The sequence below is a fragment of the Marmota monax genome, unplaced genomic scaffold, assembly GCF_021218885.2.
Source record: "Marmota monax isolate L192 unplaced genomic scaffold, Marmota_monax_Labrador192_F-V1.1 WCK01_AAM20220418_F8-fsc00012, whole genome shotgun sequence".
Classification (NCBI taxonomy): domain Eukaryota; kingdom Metazoa; phylum Chordata; class Mammalia; order Rodentia; family Sciuridae; genus Marmota; species Marmota monax.
This window is the reverse complement of record NW_026695227.1, coordinates 27,450,589-27,471,139: the sequence shown is the minus strand read 5'-3', so window position 1 is coordinate 27,471,139 and position 20,551 is coordinate 27,450,589. Positions and strand designations below refer to the sequence as shown.

General features: G+C 32.2%; 1 protein-coding gene across 3 annotated transcripts in view; it reads left to right on the top strand.

Annotated features, from left to right (window-relative positions):
- Scaf11 (SR-related CTD associated factor 11) overlaps window positions 1–20,551 on the top strand; it is a 78,671-nt gene that overhangs the window by 25,553 nt on the left and 32,567 nt on the right. For all 3 annotated transcript variants that reach the window (XM_046435924.2, XM_046435925.2, XM_046435923.2), the window contains exons 2-3: window positions 9,171–9,252; window positions 10,694–10,851. In XM_046435924.2, coding sequence (XP_046291880.1) covers window positions 9,192–9,252; window positions 10,694–10,851 — 219 coding nt within the window. In that variant the 5' untranslated portion in view covers window positions 9,171–9,191. The remainder of the gene's footprint in view (window positions 1–9,170; window positions 9,253–10,693; window positions 10,852–20,551) is intronic.

The window sequence follows — 20,551 nt, the reverse complement described above, 5'->3', positions numbered from 1 at the left end:
ACTCCCACCTTCACCCCATACACAGATTGCAGAATCACATCAGTTACCCATCCATTGATTTACATATTGCCATACTATGTGATTTGTTTTTAATCTTTGCATTTAAGAATAATTTAAGCTTTTTAATACCCTATTTTAGAAATCATTTTCCACCCTTTAGATAATTCGTGTAGATAATTTACCCATTGCTTTAACATCTGTATCAACTTGGTGTTTGTTTCTGTTGATTGTCTTAGTTTGTGTACTACCCAGTAGCCAGTATGTGAACTGCATGAGTGTTTATCTCATATTTTGGTTTTCAGTATCTATGGTATGCTGCTTAGGTTAAATCTACATTTATGTATAACTGAGGGATGAAGTAGGAATTCTTAAACAGATACCATTCTTTTCCAAGTTCTTTCATCTGTTATATTCATGGTATTTTCTGGATCTCTGAGACCCTCTTTTCTGTCCTTTGGCTGGAAAGGGCAATTTTCCTCTAATCCATTTTGTATAAATTATGTCTGTATCCATGTGATAGGAAGACAGGAGAAAAATGGACAAAAACGGCCCAGAGTTTCTTTAGTTTGTGAGGATGGTTCCTCTCAGTTTTAGGCTCCTACTGCTGCTTATGTTGTAGCCACCACCACCACCATAGGATTACCTGAAGACTGGCACTTAAGAAATGAGTAAAAGGTAGGAGTGGTGGTGGTAATAATCCTTTCTCTTCAGCATTGAGAGAGTCCTTTCTCATTCTTCAGATAGAGCTACAAGGATTTCCTCCCGTAAAGTTCTCTCTGTTATTACCAGTGTCTGTTTTCTATGTTTCAGGCTCCATTAAGCCTAGACCAGGGGTTTCTGGGTGGGGAAAATGGTAAACTTACTGTCAGTTTGATGATATATTGGATTCTGGTCTCTTCCCCAACCCTCCTATTACTATATATATATATATATATATATATATATATATATATATATATATAGATAGATAGTACCAGGGATTGAACCCAGCAGTACTTTTACCTCTGAGCCTCATCCTCAGTCCTTTTTTATATTTTATTTACAGACAGGATTTTTCTGAGATGCGTAGGGCCTTATATTAAGTTGCTGAGGCTGTCTTTGAACTGGTGATCTTCCTGCCTCAGTCTCCTGGAATTATATGTGTATACCACTGGGCCCAGATGTTATTTACTTCTTAATCTTCATGTCACTGCTCCATTCATTCTGTTTGGGTCTTTATAGTTTCATTCAGTGAAATTAGCAAATTGGTGTGTGTTTATTCCAGAACTGGAACTCTTGACCTCACTTTTTACATATTTTAGAATGAAACGGCACCTTGAATCTCTTTATGGTCATAGTTAAAAGCAGTTTGTGAATTATATTTTATCATTTTTTCCAAAATATATATGGTCCTATCATATGTAACAGGGCAAACTCTTGAGAAGAAGGTGCTACATTAAATGAAGAAGAATGTAGGACAATTAATTTCTCTTTTTTTTTTTTTTTAAAGAGAGAGAGAGAGAGACAGAGAAAGAGAGAGAGAGAATTTTTTAATATTTATTTTTTTAGTTTTTGGCGGACACAACATCTTTGTTTGTATGTGGTGCTGAGGATCGAACCCGGGCTGCACGCATGCCAGGCAAGCGCGCTACCGCTTGAGCCATATCCCCAGCCCCAATTAATTTCTCTTTTAGTTTTCATGAACTCTATAACAATTATAATACTTTTGGAAAACTTTCTATTTTCAAATCAACATATATACTCTGCCTGAAGTTTTGTGAAGATCTTTTATTCATTAATTTTAATCATTAAAAATATTAGTTAAATAATCATAAATAAATAATTATTTAAAAAATAATTAAAATCATTTAAAAATAATTAGTAATTAAGACATTGGTCATCATATAACATAGCATGAAGGAACATGCTTCATATTTTGGACTATTTTGGCACTTACTTGCTATTGCAGATACTGGGCAAGAATTTTAGAAATGTTCTGAGACCTAGCTTCAATTTATGGATTGATAAATGAAATTCATTTTGTTGTAAGACCTATAAGCATGGACAACGTTAGGTTCTTAATTTTCAGTTTGGTAAGAAACAATATCAAAGATTATTCATTGATCAATAAAAGATTATTCATTGATCAATAAATTCTTGGTCAAAAAAAGATCTTTTCTGAGTATAGCCCAGATCAGAGGAATTGAATATGAAAGGTTTGTAGAAATTGCTGTTGTCTATCAACTGCCAATAGTCAACCAAATTACTGATAATCTTTTCAGAAATTGAACTAGGAAGTATTTCCAGGAACTGATGTGCAGAGGAACTGAAAGCAGAGCATGTAAATGAGTCCATTACAAAAAAAAAAAAAAAAAAAAATTATTCAATGTTTGTTTTATCTATCACAGTTTTCCTATTTTTTGGTGGTTTTAAAGTTGCTGTGAAATAGAGCTGTTGATAGAAATGAAAATACAAAAGAAGTAAGTATGGCTGTGCTGCAACAAAACTTTATTTACAAAAACAGCTAGATTTTCATTTTTCAGGATGTTAGATAGTAGCCTTCCCTGGACATCAATAAGAGTCTTTCTTATGGTTCTCCCAGGAAAATCATTTTCTTCAAGGGAGGACCTAATATTTTAGTAAATAAGTGAGAGGTGCTCAGTGGTTTTATGGAGGGCTCCAAGTGGATGATTCTACATTAACAGTAATGGTCAACATTTGAATGCTTATTATTGCAAGACAATAGTGCCCAGGTTATTATTGAAGTATATCAGTCAGAGTGCCTCACTGAATATGTGAATTTTATTGAATGCAGTGTTGAATTGGGAGACTTGTTTGTCTTTGATAGAGAGCTGGAGATAAAGGATAGAGAGAAATAGATTATCTAAGAGAGGTTCTTGTGAGTTATCTGAGAACCTTATGTTAAGATTTAGATGTGAGGTGTCCCCCCAAAAGCTCACATGTGAGACATTCGAGATGGGAAATGATTGGGTTATGAGAGACTTAACCCAATCAATTAATTAATCACCTGATGAGATTGAGAGGTAACTGAAGGCAGGTGGGGAGTGCCTGGAGGAGGTAAGGCATTGGGGGCATGGTTTTGTGGTACATATTTGTATCTGGCAAGCGGTAATCTCTCTCTGCTTCCTAATCATCATGTGAGCTGCTTCCCTCTACCATGCTCTTCCACCATTTTGTTTTGCCTCACCTTGAGCCCCCAAGGAATGGAGCCTGCTGTCTATGGATTGAGGCCTCTTAAGCTGTGAGCTCCCAAATAAACTTTTCATCCTCTATAATTGTTCTGGTCAGATCCTTTAGTCACAGCAGCAAAAAAGCTGACAAACACCTTAGTCATACAAATCAACAAAGTATTTAGCATCTGCATGAAATGTACCTTGTTCTTGTCTTAATTATGCCCAACACAGAGGCAGCTCTCACTTTTTCCCAGAATCTCTTTCATTCAGCGCTGGCTCCCATTTTTCATATCAGTGCCCTTTAGTGATAGATTCTGCAATGGCAGGATTAGATTTGAGACTGGGTAGTAATTTTCTTTATGGCCATTTCTTTTTTTCTTTTTATCCTGAGAATCTGATTCTATCCTTTTAATAAAATATTAGTAGAAGTTGATCAGTTTAGTTGTTCAGAAATGTTTTAACTTTTTGCCTTTTACTTTAGGGAAAATGAAGAGAATGGGCAGGTAGCAATTTTATTGCCCTTCCCATTTCTCTTTCTAGTACTAGTATCAATAGCCATTTATTACACTGGAGCTGGGATTTGAAGCTTAGGCCTATTGGACTCTAAAGTTTGTAGTAGTCACCAACATGTAGATACCATTAGATGCCATGGACTTACTTGAAGGACAGTAGTAGGAAGCAGACAGGGAAGGTTTTGAAGTAAACTAGAAAGGACTTTGGAAGGAAAAAAAGGTAAAGAGAAAGAAGAAAATTTAATATTTCAATTTTAAACTGAACCAGGTTAAGCTAAAAAGCTTAGTTTATATTACTAAGGTACCTCTGGTTCCTTCTGATTTCTTGAAACTTTAGATGCCCAATTAACTGTGAAAATAAAACATACTTAAGAATCCCAGATATAACTTGAAACATTTTCTTAAATAACTGAACTGCCTAGTATAGTAGCCAGTAGGTCATTGACTTCTGAAATTTAAATTCATTAAAATGTCAGTAAATTTGAAAATTTGTTTTCTGACACTACTCACATTTAATATTGCTTCATAGAGTAATTTCTTTTGGGGCAGCACTATTCTAGAGAACTGAAAATTTTCAACATGCTGCTGTTATTTGAATGCGTAGCAATATCTGGCCTAGGATTCTTACTTCCATGTATTCCATGGTTCTGTGGAAAAAATGAGTGTTGAACTCCTGAAAATTGATTTGTACCTGTAGTTTTTTTTTTCTTTTTATCTCCCAAATTTCAAACTTCAGTGGCTTCTTATAAAATTTAAAAATCGGACTGTTCCCCCCAGATTTTGCATTAATATATTTCAAATATTATTTCCAGTACATAATAGAGATATTATTATTATTTTTTCATTATAATGTGTATAATGAAATGGAAAAGAGCAGCTAGTAGATAGAAGTATGTTAGAACATTATATCAGGTATAACAGACTAAAAAGGTATTTTAACTTTGAAAGATAAAGTCTGAGAAAGCCATTAAAGATTAAAATTCATTAAGTTAAAATCATCAGAAAAGTAAACAGTTTATCAAAAATCTTAAATGATCATCTATTATCTGAAATTTATTTGAAGTAAATTTAGAACCATCAAAAGAAAATTTAGTTATATTTATAATTTACTTACAGAGCTTAGCAGAAGGTAGTAATAAGTAGTGTAGGAAGGATATGACTTGTGAATAGAACCATAGATAGTAAATAGCCCCAAATTGGGATATGTCTAACTTTTTTAGATAACCACAAAGAACAATAATCCTACCCACTTATAGCTTATCTCTTAGGTCTTCTATTACTGGCTAGGACTGCAGCTTTGTGTGGTATTCCTGCATTTCTGTTACTGGAAATTCAAAGAAAAGCTGATATTCAAAAGCCTGGATTCTTGGATCAGAAATTGGAGTCCAGGCAGATACAGCAGATAAACATGAACAAGTTAAAAGTTCATAAGTTGTGCTGTGCGTGGTGACACACACCTGTAATCACAGCGGCTCGGGAAGCTGAGGCAGGAGGATTGTGAGTTCAAAGCCAGCCACTAAGCAACTCAGTGAGACCCTGTCTCTAAGTAAAATATAAAATAGGGCTGGGGATGTGTCTCAGTGGTCAAGCACCCCCGAGTTCAAACACTGGTAACACCCCCCCACCCCAATCCCCCTGCAAAAGGTTATAAGTTGTTGAACTGAAACTTAAGAAAAAAAGATTAAAAAGTTTAGACAAAAGTCTAGTGAGCAGAGTGTGGTAGTGCATAACTATAATCCCACCTACTTGGAATGCCAAGGCAAGAGGATCACAAATATAAGACCAGTCTTGGCAACTTAAAATTGGTTGAGATATGGCCATGTTGCTACATGTTCCTAGGTTATATTGATGCTGTTTTTACAAAAAAAAATCTAATGAAATGCTAAGAACCTTATTAGTTTAAAGTGTTAATATGGCATAATCATTTTTCAGGTATAAAAGATTATTAATACAGGAAGAACACAACTTCTAAAAGTTTGAAGTACTTCTGCAGTTTTTAAAGCATATTTTTAATAGAAGGGAAAGCTTGTGTGCTTTACTACATGAGACTTAGAGAAGACAGTTCATTCATTATAAAATGTAAATTATAATTTATAAATATGAATGCTATTCTTAGAGGAGAAAATGTGAAAATAGCATAGGTGCGACAAATTATGTATACAGAGATAATCTACTACATCTTCTGAAAATTTGTTACATTTTTAAAATATTGTGTCAATTTTCAGATTGATGTTTTTATCACATTGATTTAAATAGTTTTTATTAACATTATTTAGAATAATGGGAGAGATATGGTAGTATGATATGAGCAGAAATTAAAAATTATATGCAATTATAGACCATATAGGAGCACAGTATGACTCTAAAATCAACTAAGTTGGCAAGTTGTTTAGACCATTGCTTTTCAGGCTTTAAAGTATATTGATTTTGTACAGAGCTTAAAATGCAGATTTGGATTCACTATGTATTTGATGGTTCTTGAGATATCCTGAATTTGTAACAGGTTCTTAGGTTATATTGATGCTTTCTTTCTGCATAAATAACAACGAGAGTAAATGGTTATGTGATTTTTTTTTTAAGTAGTCCTCTCTATGTAAGCAACTTCATCATTCTATTTGCTTGAATAAAAATCCTTTGAAATTATCCTGGACTCTTGCTCTCTAACGAATACCTTTCATCCAGTCTGTCATCAGATTCTCATGGCCAAATTTTCAAAAAACACAACTGAAGTCTGAGCACTTTCTATTGTCTTTGTTACCACTCTGGTACAAAGCTATGACATCTTTTTTTGTAGATTATTAGAGTAATCTTGCTGGCTTCTACTTTCCCCCTTGGTATTACTTCTGCTCAAAACTGCCTAAGGGGCCCATCTCTCTCAGAGAAGAAGCCATTGTATTTACTTTAGCTTAGAAAGTGCTGCATGATCTTGTCTTCTGTTACCTCTCTTTTCTTACCTACTGCTATTCCTGTTTGGCTCTATTCTAACCATACTCTTCTGTTTCTTGTTCCTTGAACATAACAAAGCTGCTTCTCTGAGTACTTTCACATTTGTTCTTCTCTACCTGTAATGCTTAACACTATACATGCAACTTTTTCTCTTTTGCTTCTTTTACACTGCCAGTTCAAACGTCATTTTATAGAGAGGCTTTCCCTAAACACTCTGTAAAATAGCAGTCTCCCTAGTTTCTCACTCTTTTTTTTTTTTTTAGCTCCACTGTTGTTAATTTTTTTTTCTATAGCATTTTTAGCTTCTGTTATAATAGATATTTTAGTTATTTTGTCTCCTTTACTAGAGTAGACAGGCAAGGATTTCGGTTTTTGTTCAGTGCTGAACTTAGTGAATTGACTATAGTACTCAATAAATCTTCGAGTTAAAACAAAACCCATAAGAGGTCATTGACTTGCTTGAATATCTTCATTGATAGGTTATATTATTGCCTCTCAGAATAGTCCATTCCATTTTAAGATAACTGCTCACATTCTTCTTAAGGTTTCTGTTTTTCCAGGCTTACCACTTTACTTGTCTGTAAATGATAGGGTTTCTAAGGCTGTAGCCATTTTTGTCATCTTTCCTGAACATTTATCTTTGTGTTGTTTGTCTCTAAAGAATAGCACCAGAACTAAAACAGATACTGCAAATGTAGGCAAAGAATGAGAAGTTGTCCTCTTGTTTTGATGTTCTACTTTTATTAAGGAAGATTGATTGAATTAAGTCTTTTTTATTTTTTTTAAACTGACTTTTGGTTCATTTTGAGCTTTAAATCACTGCAATCTTTATGTTATTTTCACATTTGTTGGGCATGGTGGCACACATAAATCCTAGTGGCTCAGGATGCTGAGGCAGGAGGATCGTAAGTTTGAAGCCAGCCTCAGCAATTTAGTGAGGCCCTAACAAACTTACTGAGACCCTGTCTTAAAATAAAAAGAGCTGGGGATGTACCTTAGTGGTAAAGTACCTCTGGGTTCAATCGCCAGTTACCATACCCCCAAATATTTATTCTTAACATCTGCTACTAAGTTTCTTGTTTTGCAGTTGGTTTTGTAAACAGAAGAGTGACTTTATTTAACCAAACAGGAAATTTTCCTAGGAAAGTCATACTATTAACCTAGAAATTAGCATGTGTATATAATTTTAGAAAATAGGAAAATTTCTTCAGATACATAGGAGAATCATAATTGAAAAATTGGGGAATTTGTTCTGTTTAGATACCTACAATGTCTGTATTCAGATGGGTTTTTGCATTCATGTGTTTTACATAATTTCAAGAAGGATATTGAGAATTGATTTTTAAAACTATTTTTTCCTCATAATTTTTTTCCCTTTGACAACCAAATTAATTTCCTTTCCCATGTTTTTCTTTCTCTCTCTTTCCTTATCAAATTATCATTTTCCTAGTTGTCTAGGCCAGAAAAATAATTTGACTCCTTCCCCATGATTGCTTTTTTTTTTTTTTTTGGTACTGGGGATTGAACTCAGGGGCACTCTGAGCCACATCTCTAGCCCTGTTTTGTATTTTTATTTAGAGACAGGGTCTTACTGAGTTGCTTAACATCTTGCTATTTGCTGAGGCTGGTTTCCACCCACAATTCTCCCGAGCTGTTGGGATTACAGGCATGCACCCCCACACCTGGCCCCATAATTGCTTACTGAATCTCAGAAATTATTCATCTGCTCTTTAATTTTCTGGTTTTCTAATTCACATTCAATTACTTGAGTTATGCAAATTATTCTGCTTCTAATCTCTCCCCTCTGTAATCCATTCTATACTTTCTCACATAGCAATCTTTAAAAAAATAAACTTATATCTGTGTCTGTCCATCTGTCTGTCTGCCCTTCTGTCTATCTCTGATATTTTTGTAATAGTGGGCATCAAACTTGGGATCTTGCATATGCTAGGAAAGTGCTCTACTACTGAACTACATCCATAGCCACTTCTCATCAGAGATCTGTCTATAATCTAGTTTATTTGATTTACAGTACATTGCCTATTTCTTTTATTGCCCCTCATTGTGAAATTTCAGGTGCAATTCTTGGCTTATATGCCCATCCTGTTCCAGTATACACAAATATACATACTTTCATTTACTGACTATTCTTGTCAGATTGTCTTAGCTAATTTCTATTTTATTTCCTTATACTGTGTTGCTTCATAAATGCCTTAAGTTCCTCAACATGTGACTTATTAGCTTCCCTGAAAACTCCATTTCAGGTTCATCTCTTTTTCTTATGTTTGGATTGTATTGTTGTCATAGAATTTATCATTTAGCTTTTATTTAGTAGTTAGATAAGGCTTTTCTTTTCAATAAAACTGTTTGCTTTTTTTTCTTGCAAGTACTATAAAAGAATACTGGATTATCCACAGACTGGCTTGGTTTGTACTGTGTTCTTTTATGTGTAATTTCTTATAATTCATAATTAATTTTTTAATAAATATTATTGAGAGAAGTAAAACATAAAAATTCTTTATTGTAATTCATCCTATAGGAAATTCTTTTCCAAGGAGAAATGAAGAAGAAAACTGTATATACCCTAAATGTGGGAGATCAGGAGTATGAAGATATGGAAGGTAATGTTTTGTTTTTATGAAGCTTGTCTGTTGAAAGCAAAACTTTGTGTTTCTAAACATTTATTTGTATGCATGTCAAAATACACAAGGAGTTTTTTGTTTTTACTTGTTTTTGTTGTTAAACTCTAATGTAAACTAAAGAGGTATACATTTTTTTTTTCAGCCTCTTTAATTATTCTCTTTTAATTCTGTTCTGGATTTTAATTAGTATGTTAGACCTTGCTTCTAGCTCATTTCTTAGCCTCTCTGTCATTGTTATATATCCTTTTCTGTCTTCTAGAACCTAGATAGTTTCTTCTTGCAGTTCAGAAGTACTCTTTTCTTCTTGGTCTGATCTGCTGTTTAGTTATTCTTCGCGGTATTTAACAATTCTGATTTTTGAAACCAGTGATTTTGGTTTTTGCTAATTTTGTTTTTGCTGATTCTTACTCATGGTGGCTAATTTCCCTAGATTTGTTAATGTTTGATTAGAATTTGATATTTGATAAATTTAATGTGTGGAATCCTGAATGCCTAATTTAGGGATTCTTTCCTCTACAGGAATTATATGTGACTTGCTTCTTCCTAGATCCATGCTGGAACACCTTAGTCCTAGAGTCTCTAAGTATTACTGTTAGTTCTCCTACCTGGGAAGGCTTGGTCTCCAGATCTGAACATTAGTATGGATATTCATGCCCAGGATAATTGCAGCTTTTCATTTGCTTGCTGTACACTGTTCATATTTCAGCTATTCATTCCTTTATTTATGCTAAATTTTAGAGTTTTTTTTTTATTCTGAGTCAGCGGTGCATGCAAAGTTGTTTATCATAGGCAAAGGCTGAAAACAATTTTATGTCCATCAATAAAAAATAAAAAAGCAGAATAATGTGTATTGTTGTTGCAGTGTGTGAATGGAAGGAAATGTATTAAGGCTTTCTTTTCTATGCATTAGAAAAATCTTTGGAAAGACACAGAAGAAACTTAACAGTTGTTATTTGGTTGGATAGAACTAGATGGGTGGAGATAAGTTTGAGTAGAAGATTTACCACTATAGCCATTTTTACTTTTAAAAGTTTGAATCCTAAAAATTATTCATTTAAAAAAATAAATTATTATTTTAAAATTCATTAAAACTAATTGAAGTTCTTTTTACTCCCCCATTAAAAATAAAGTGGCAGGAGGTGTAGCTCAGTGTTAGAGCATGTGCTTAGCATGTTTAAGATGCTGGGTTCAGTTATTGCAATCCCCTATATATATATACAGAAATGCACACAAGACAAGTGCATGCCAAAGTAATTAATGTTGGGCTATTGGACTTAAGGACTATGTTTGTTACTTATCTAAGATCTAATTGTTTTGTAATAGGAGGGCCCTTAGAGTATCTAGTCTACCTTATTGCTATAGAAATAAGTTTTTTTGTTTTAGAGGACTTGAAAACACATTTGGTTGTTTTACTCTACAGGTGAAGAAAACAGAAATGGTACTGCTACCACTGGTCTGTTTTACAATGAAGCAGATAGATGTCCAATATGTCTTAATTGCCTGTTAGAGAAGGAAATTGGTTTTCCAGAAAGTTGTAATCATGTCTTCTGTGTGACCTGTATTCTTAAATGGGCAGAGGTAAGTCTGAGAATAAGAATTAACATGGTTGATACATTACTGTATTTTAATTCCCTAGCATGATTTCATTTAACCTAAAGAGTTGATACTATGTTTCATGAATTATTTCACAGTAATGAATTTCCCTAGTACTTTGGACAAATTTCCCAGTATTATTAAAGGTCTCTCATTATATTTCCTTATAATTTTTTTATTCAGCTTTTTATTCATTTACAATTAAAGAATTTTAAGTGCATTTCTTTTTTAAAAATTTTTTAAATTCAATTATTTATTCTAATTTCTTAAACATGATGGCAGAATGCAATTCATTTCATATTACACATAAAGAGCACTTAAATGCATTTCTTTTAAAAAAAGAAAACCTTACAGAAGAACAGATGAAACTCTTGTATGATAACATCTGTTTACTACTAATAACACTTCTGTCTGCTTTTTGTTTGATATTTTTCAGAGAATTTTCACATAGGTTATTTGATTTCTTTATATCCATCTTGTGGATTAACCAGAGCAGATGTAATAGTGTTTTTTCATTTTACAACTGAGGAATTTTAGATTTTATATTCTATTACTTGACCAAGATCTCAAAATTTAAGGAGCAGTATAAGTTTAGAATTAAGTTTTCTAATTTCTGTTTTTAACTTAGTAGCAAGTAATTTCAGAGTTTGAGTTAGGTATACTGAGATTCTTCATGGAGTATAATTGATTAAGGAACAGGACTTTTGATGTATTATGTTCACTCCCTTTGGGCCAAGTACTTTGAAGGAAATATTCATTATAAACCCCATTGTTATTAGTTGTTAAATAAAAATTCATTGTTCTTCATATTAATCATGTTGTACTTTCTGAGTTAGTATTTTGTCAGTGTGTAAAAAACAGTAAAAAAAAATATAGATGTGTTTCAAAAATAATTTGAACATTAACTGCATTCAGTTGTTCAGTGTCCCTAAATACCATGGAAATAATTGTATTTACATAATTGGGATTTTACTTATCTTGTCCTTAATAGTATGGAAAGGAGAAATGACTTTATTTACACTGCCTTTCTGACTGAGTTCTGGAAAAAGGGAAGAAAAGGTTTGTTATGTTAATTGAATTCATAATAGCATACATAGAAGCTTTTAATTTAGGTTAAAACTTAAACCAGTCTTTGATGAGAAATGACTAAGGATAGTTGAAAATGTATTTTGGGGAAAAGTATTTTGAGTTTTACGGAGTTAATATGATTGATAAATCTTGATGATTTTGCAGGAGCATTGACTAATGAAATAAGAATGCGTATTTTTCTCTGCTACTAAACTAAAGATGTGTTGTATTTATTGCATCTTGGTTACTTTTTGATGAATTTTTTTTAGAAAGGATTTTGCCACTAGGTGCAATGGCACACTCATGATATCCCAGAGACTCTGGAAGGCTGACGCAGACAAATCATAGGTTTGAGGCCAGCCTCTACAACTGTGAGACTCTGTCTCAAAATAAGAAAGGACTGGGAGTGCAGCTCAGTGGTAGAGCACCCCTGGGTTAAATTCACATTACCACCATTTCCCCCCTTTCCCCCCACCAAAAAAAGAAAAAAAAAAGATTTTGCTTCAGGTAGAGAAGCGCCATTACTGGGTGGATGGAAGATTTCAGTTCAGTGCTTTTCATGATTATATTCAGTGACCGCATAATTGTGAACTTCAAAAATAATCTGAATATGTATTTTTCACTTACGAAAGTAGAATGTATAGACATGGTCCTCTGTCTTTCCTTACCCCACACCAAGTTCATCTTTCAATACAACCGTAAGCTTTAACGGTTGTATGCTGAGAAGTGGTGATAGCTAGATTCTGTAGACTATGCATGTTTTCCACCTTATTAGACAAGTTAGCAGTAAACTTAATTGTGTGTTAATTGTTGAATATTTAAGTTGAAAATACTTGATAACGTAAGTATTGTAGTCAACATCTTTCTTGAATGCAGTAATTTCCTCTTGAGTTATTCTTTTGGACATGAACATTTTATTAAAGTGAAATTGCTTCTTAAAACAAGTACTTAATTACTTTGCTACTATCTTAAATTATGCTGGGGGGGTTAGAGTTGTGGAATTTGTTAAGCAAAGTAATTAATTTTGAAAGGGGAGAATAATTCTGAATTATTGTGTTGTCCTTAGTGGGAATAGCAGCCATCAGTTGAATAAATGATTAAGTTATGTAGTAGCAAGAGGACAATCTACTAATAAATTGTTCATTATAAATTATGAATGAATGCTGTTTTACCAAGTCACTTAGGCTTTAAACTAATTTTCAATTGAATCTTCTGTGATAAAAATTAGTTGTGTTTTAAAATATATCAGTACTTTGACAAATAGAATCAGATTTTAAGCTCACTAGGTTTTTTTTTTTTTGGCATCATCATAAGTTCTTTTCTCTCATTTTCCTCAGCTGCTATCTGTTTAAAAGAGAGGTATGCAGTTTACTTTAGATGCCAGGATTGGGAATAAGTATATATATTTAGAGTCTACCAATAGGCATGCATTATGCTAATAGTGCTCTTATACATTCTTTCATTTAATTAACTTTTAATTTGCTATGTTAATATTTATGCAATGTACAAAGTAAGAATTCTGAACTGAAGTAGTAATTTGTTTTCAAATACTTGAAGGAATAGCCTAAAGCTAAAATAACTTTAAAAAAATTAAAAATTAATCTATTGTTTAACATTTTACTTATGTTAACTTCTAGAGGAGTAGCTATCAAAGTGACATTTACAGTGATTGGAAATCTACATGATAAGAAAGTAACACAGAATGTATTCAGGATCATTTTTCTAGATTTTATGTCTTTCAGAAATTCAACCATGCTGAAATGTATTATCAGGATTCACAGAAATGTGATTCAGAAGTCATATCAAACACACAGACATACAAAAAAGAGTCATTTACTTTCATCTTAGTATTTGGAGCATTTAAAGAAATTCTAATTGTAAGAAACTGATATTTAGTATCTATCTCCAAAATCAAAGTTAGTTTTAATCTGTCCAAGATTGAAAATATTGGTTCTATGGTTATATAAATAAAAACTGTGTAAGGATTTGAAAGTAATTAATTGACCTTTTGTAAAGTACATAGGTATGCCATAGAATCCACTTTACTTCGGACAAAAGAGTTCAGCATAGTAGAACTTGTGCTTACTTTCAAGGCCTAGAGCCTTATTGCCCCTTTTCTTTCTCCTTTCCCCTTATCTTTTAAGTAAAATATTTTTCTTAGGGACACCAGAACAAATTTAAATAAGCTGTACTGTTTGACTGTTTTGTTTCAAGGAATTCATAGATGGTAAGCCTGTTAGTTTATAAAAGTATAATGGTACAGAAGTAGAATGTTGAACAAAGACAGTATAGTTGAATTATAGGATAATTGAAATTTTTATTTGTTTAAACCATCGCTATTAGAGCTGAGAATTTGAAATTAAAAGAAAGTCATTGGACTGAAATATGTATAGAGCCAGCGTACTAAAGTTCCATCAGTCACTTAGTTAGGAATTTATTTATTTTACCCATACTATAAGTAAAAATACAATCTACATTTAGTGAGATTTTTGAACTTCTAGAAATTTAACTTTGATTATCTGAGTTTGTGCATTTAAAGTAGATATTTAGAAAGGTGAAGGCTAGATAAATCTGATGTATGGACAGTAGTGATAGCTGATCATAATTATGGTCCTTGTAAACAAGGGGCTGCCCCCTCCCCACACACTGGTTAAGAAGATGGAATTTATAATTTGGCACAGTTTCCAAGAAATGATTAAAAATTTGGCCTTTACAGGGTTAAGGTTTGAGAACTAACAAATATTACATGTTTAAAACATTTCAAGGGTTCTTACTGTTATTTTGCGGGGGTGGGAGTAACAGGGGTTGAGGACACGGTGCTGGGGATTAAACCTCATATGTACTACCACTGAGCTAACCCCCAGTCTCATTTACTATATTAAAAGGACATGCAATATATGTGATTAAGATATTCTTTATCTTCTGAGGCCCTTCCCCCATATCTTTTAAATAATATATTTCCCTTTTAAATATTAATTTTTGAAAATGTGATTAGTTTTCCCACTATACACAGATTATCTTCCCTCAGCTTATTTATCTCAGTCTTCAATTTCCTGTCAAGTGCTGGCAGCTTCAGTTTGAGAAAGTAAGGTTAATGAAATCAAAATTGGACAGTTGACAAAGGTATGCTTTCTCTCATGAGACTAGAAATGAAGAGAGTCTTACCAAGTGACATACAGTTCTTGAAGAAGTCAGACAACAATGTTGAATACAGACAGGTGAGGAGTATATTTTTGAATTAATATATAACAGAAAATCATGATATGAGTAGTTAGTTGACTTATGTTTTGACTACCAGTATATTTTATACAAGTGTCCCTTTATGCAGTAATTGGAAATTTGCACCTGATTCTGGTAATTAAATCACTTTTCAGTGGCATAATAATTCAGCAAAGCCTTATTGGCTGGGCTTTTTCTAACCATTTTTTCCCTCAAATTTAACAAAATCACTGAACTTACCAAAATTTCAGTTATTGTATTTCTCTGGGACAATATTTTAAGCACATATTTGGAGTATCACTAACATTAGTCCTTTATAACTGATAAAGTATTGTCAGATATATTATTTCATTTTAAGTATATTAGATATGTGCAATAGTTGATCAGTACTTTCTACCTTTATCCTTAAAGTGCCTTAGGGAAGTTGCTAGTTCTCAGTCCTCCAGAACTTGAACTTGTATCTATTACCCTATTAATTAATCCTTTGGGAAATAATATTTTTATATTTTGAATGCTCATTATCTAAAGACTATTCATGAAGATTTTCATTTAATTCTCTTTACCAGTCTCTGTGTGAAGATTTTCATTTAATACTCTCTTCACCAGCTAGGTAAATTATGTAAATTTCTGTGTAGACTAGTTTTAAATGTCAGAATATATAAAATGATTTATACAGGTAGTTCACTAAGTCTTCTGTTCTTATACTAAGAATAGAAAGTTTAACTATTAAATGTCAAAAGAAATTAAGATTAAATATAATTCTACCCAGTTGTTATATTTTGGAGAATATTTAAAGAGTTCTATTTGAGTAGTTAGGTGGAATGCTTACTGTTAATTTTATCACTGAAAACCATTTGTCCTTTAGGAATATACTTCTGAAATCTAGTACAAAGAACCATAGTTTCTCTAATATGGATTGACCAGGACTGTCTTGAAAGAATGTTTTAAGTGTGACAGAGAAAATGTAGGCTGACACCAGGTGAGCACTTTTGGAAATACAGACTAGGTGTTTTGGAACCATAAATGAGAAGGGATAGGTCCTGGTTAATAGTTTTGAAAATAAGCATCAACTTCTAATTGTATTCATTCCTCAGGCATCTTTGATTTTGAACTGCAGTTTTGTATAATATGCTTTATTTGTTAGTGGGAGATACATGGATGTATTAGAGATTCCCATGAACAGGAAAACTGCCAAGAAGCATAGACTGAGGTTTAGTCTTTAAGCACTTATCTTTAACACTTGCTTCTCTCTCTCTAGGAGGGGCTATCTGTAGTCAGCCTATGTGATTGAGGATAGAGCAGCAGCAGGAAGCAAGAAATATTAGAAATCAAGAATCCTGAATTCCCAAATAAGGAAGGTTTCCTGTTCTTACATTTAAATATGGGTTTGTCTGAGCTGGGAATTTACAACGCTTCAGAATACTAGGGTATGTTTTACTGAAATCATTAGGAAGATTATTTTTACTATCAAAATGGCCTCCTTAACTGATAAAACCTTACTTAGTACAGAGCATTCATGGTAAAATGTATGCTCTATTTATTATTAAACATTACATCATAAAGCAGTGAGCAAATGCTATTAATAACTGTATCATAAAGTCGAATGGTGATTTTAGGTACTTTGATTATGAAACTAATTAGAAACTTTAATTACTGAAAGTCATTCATTTAAACAGGTGAATAATAATTTAGGGTATTTTTATTACATATAAGGAATCAAAATGATGAATAATTGAGAGATTTATTTTGCATATAATGAAACAATTTGTGATAATTTTCTTCAAAATTGAAATCGTTTAAAAAAATATAATAAATATATTGACTAAAATTTTCTATAGTAGTTTTAATTGTGTGGACTTAAATTTTTACTGTTAGAAATTTAACCAGTTATTCTAGTGAAATAAACTTTCCTTTGAAAATTAAACTTAAAGTAACTTTATGATATAAGGATGAGGTTCCTTCCCAAAATACCATAAAATTAGGTCAATCTAAACCATCTTTTAACATTAATTTGTAAAATTTTTCTCTTCAATTATGTGATTATCACATTATATATAATTTGAAGCTTTAGTACATATTAATGAACTGTGGTGTGTGTTAAAAAGTTAAAGTAACTTTTTAATTTCCCTACAGTACACATTAAGAAAAAAATTAAACGGTGTACTTAATTATTCAAAATGTGTTTTGATATTTTTCATTGAATTCTTTAGTCACTCTTAATTTATTGGTGTATGCTGTGAAGACTTATCTCAGGAGAACTGAATTTCTTTTCTGTTTCTTCAGTGAAATGCTTTGCTATGTTGTTTTTCCCCAGAATCAGAAAAGGACAGCATTGTTTCTTAGTCATATCAAAAGGTATTTTGTCTATCATTGGTGGCTTGTTTTTTGACCTACACTTTCTTTACCTTAGAAAGATAAATCAGTTTTAAGAAATATTTATGTTGGCTGAGCTTGAGCCAAAGTGAATTAACTTGTTTTCTAATGTTAACTAAATTATTTTTAGGAAATTGAAGAATATGCAGATTATGATAATATATAGTAGTAGTCATCTAACTACTACCACCCTTTTTCTTGTGCTTTTTTTTTTTTTTAATTTAATTTTTGTTTTTGTTGTAGTGGAACTCTTTCTTTGAATGACTCTTTAGACAGATCCAAAGCAGTATGCTTAAGGAAAAGGAGAATTAAAATCCTACCCAGAATTCAAATATTTGAAACAAATCAAAATGTAATGGTTAAGTTAAAACCATGTCACAATGAAAATTGTAAAGGAAAAAAGTGAAATTTAACTGATGTTAACAGAGGAAATTTAACAAAGAAAAAATGAGGTTGTGTAATTTCAGACATTGAATGATATACAAGTAAATTTCTTGAACATAGAAGTTTTCTTTGGGTCTTCATATCTAAATCCTAGAACAAGAAAATAACTTCCATGTGTTATTAAGTGTAGAAATTCCAATAAAAATCACTAAGAACTCATGTTTCTCACTTGTATATATATCATATTACAGATTTTCTTTTTTCTAATCAAGTATTTTCTTTTTTTTTGCACTGGAAATTCAACTTGGGGTACTTTATCATTGAGCTACATTCCTAACTCTTTTTATTTTGAAACGGGGTCTTGCTAAGTTGTTCACACTGGCCTTGAACTGGCGACCCTCCTGCCTCAGCACCAGATGGCTGGGATTATAGGCATGTATTACCGTGCCTAGTTTTTTGTTAGTGTAGTTAAGCTGATTGGTAATTTTAAGACCTTACATGATAGTATATGCCACACATTTTTGTAAGAATTATATATTCAGTTAATTCCCTTGGAAACCTTAGAGATAAATTTTGTTATTCCCATTTTCATAAGTGAGGTATTTGAGGCACAGAGAGGCAGTGTAACTTTTACAAGTTTATAGAAAAGAGAAAGTATGAAAGTAGACAGTAAATCCAGAGGCACTGCATTAGCATCTTAGGTATTAAGCCAACATTGAAGGAAACAAAATTTTATTTATTACTGTTTAATCTTTTTATGAGTATCTAAATTTACCTTTAAAACAAATAAAATTATTTTTAAGTTTTGATAAAAATTGGGAGAACTTGAAAAATTTAAGTACTGTTAAATTATAAATGTAGTGAAAATATAGCCTCATCTAAGAAATTTTATAGCATATATGCTAATTGGTAACATAGCAGTTACATAGATAGTTTAAATAGAATTACTACCTGTAATAATACATTGTTATGACCGAGGTTTGTAGGCTCAGTGACAGAGCACTTGGCTAGCATGCATGAGGCACTGGGTTTGATCCTTAGCACCACATAAAAATAAACAAATAAAGGCATGCTGACAATCTACAACTACAAAAACAAATTTAATAATTGGGGAAAAAAAAAAAAAGACTTGAGCTGCTTTCTTGCTACATACAGCAAATCTTCTTAAGGCCAAGATTTCTGTAGGTAAAGTCATAGTATCCTAAATCCCTGATATTTGGAGGTTGTTAGTGGAGCTGGCTTCTACCAGTCCCAACTGACTTCTTACAGTAAGATCCCATTTCCCAGTTCAGAGTGGTAAAGCATTTTTCCTATACTTACTTAATAGGAAAAGAACACTTTTTTTTTTTTAAAGAACAGTTTTAATTAAGGTGGTAGAAGGTAACTAGTCTTTGTTTTGATTCTTCCCAAAGTAACTCATGAGTTTTGTGAAAATATTGTATTATCAGGTATTATACACAGTCTGTTCTACCTATAGTTCTGTAAGCATATCTAAATATGCAGTAAATCCCAGAAAGGCAAATACCACATTTTTCACTAATGAATAATTAAGGTAATTTATATAGATTCTATAACTCTGTTTGATCTTCTGGACTGGTGCTATTATATTTTTAAAATTCTTTTTTTACTTTTGTAACCATAGATATTAGTGTTTTCTTCATAGATTGCTGAGTCCTCCCTCCTGGTAGAAAATATTCCATCTTAAATTATTTAAATAGTATAAACCCACTTTTATGCAACTTTTAATAGTATCAAACCCTCAGTTATAGTTGATGCACGTGAATTTCGAAAGGACAGAAAGTGTAACTATATAAAGTTGATATATAATCTTAAAGTGATTGAAGGATCAGTGTCCTTAATTGAAAATACCTATGTCAATTTCAAAAAGTTAGCAACTTAATAAAAAAGGCAAAAAACATGAATAGACAGTTTAAAAAAAATAATCTTTGTATAACCTTTAAAAGTAAGAAAATATTCTCAACCTTCCACATATAAAAGGAAGGGTAAACTAAAACTACCATGGCATATATGCTGTTAAGAATGAGATAATTTTATTTACTAATGTAAACCAATCTAAGATATATAACGAAGAGGAGAAAAAATTTAGTTCAACTTCTGAATTATACCTTAAAATTAAGACATATATACAAATATGCATTGGATATCTGCAAAAGCCTATATGAGGAACTGCCTGTGGAGAGGTCATCTAAATGACTGATGGGAGGGGTGGTGGAATACTTAATTTTTTCATATCTTTTAAATATTTTTATTGTTGGCACAACTACCTATTCAAATAATTGATTTTGGGGAAAAATATAGAATATTTTGTAAAAGTCCTGTCCAAGCCATTCTTTTCACGGCTGAATTTAGCATAATAGCCAGCTTTACATCTCAGGGTTGTAGATTTCAGCACAGCTTTCATTATATGGTGGTTCTCACTGGGGTAGCAGATCTTAATGAAATCTTAATTACAGAGATCTTATTATCTCTCTTGTTCATCATTGTATTCCAATTACTAACATACAAGAGGTGTTCAGTATATATTTGAACGAGTGAAACCAATTCAGGGTATTTATTCTTTGGCATGACAGAGGCAAGAGTATTTTCTCTCCTTTATATTTGAAAGAAGAAAAACACGTTT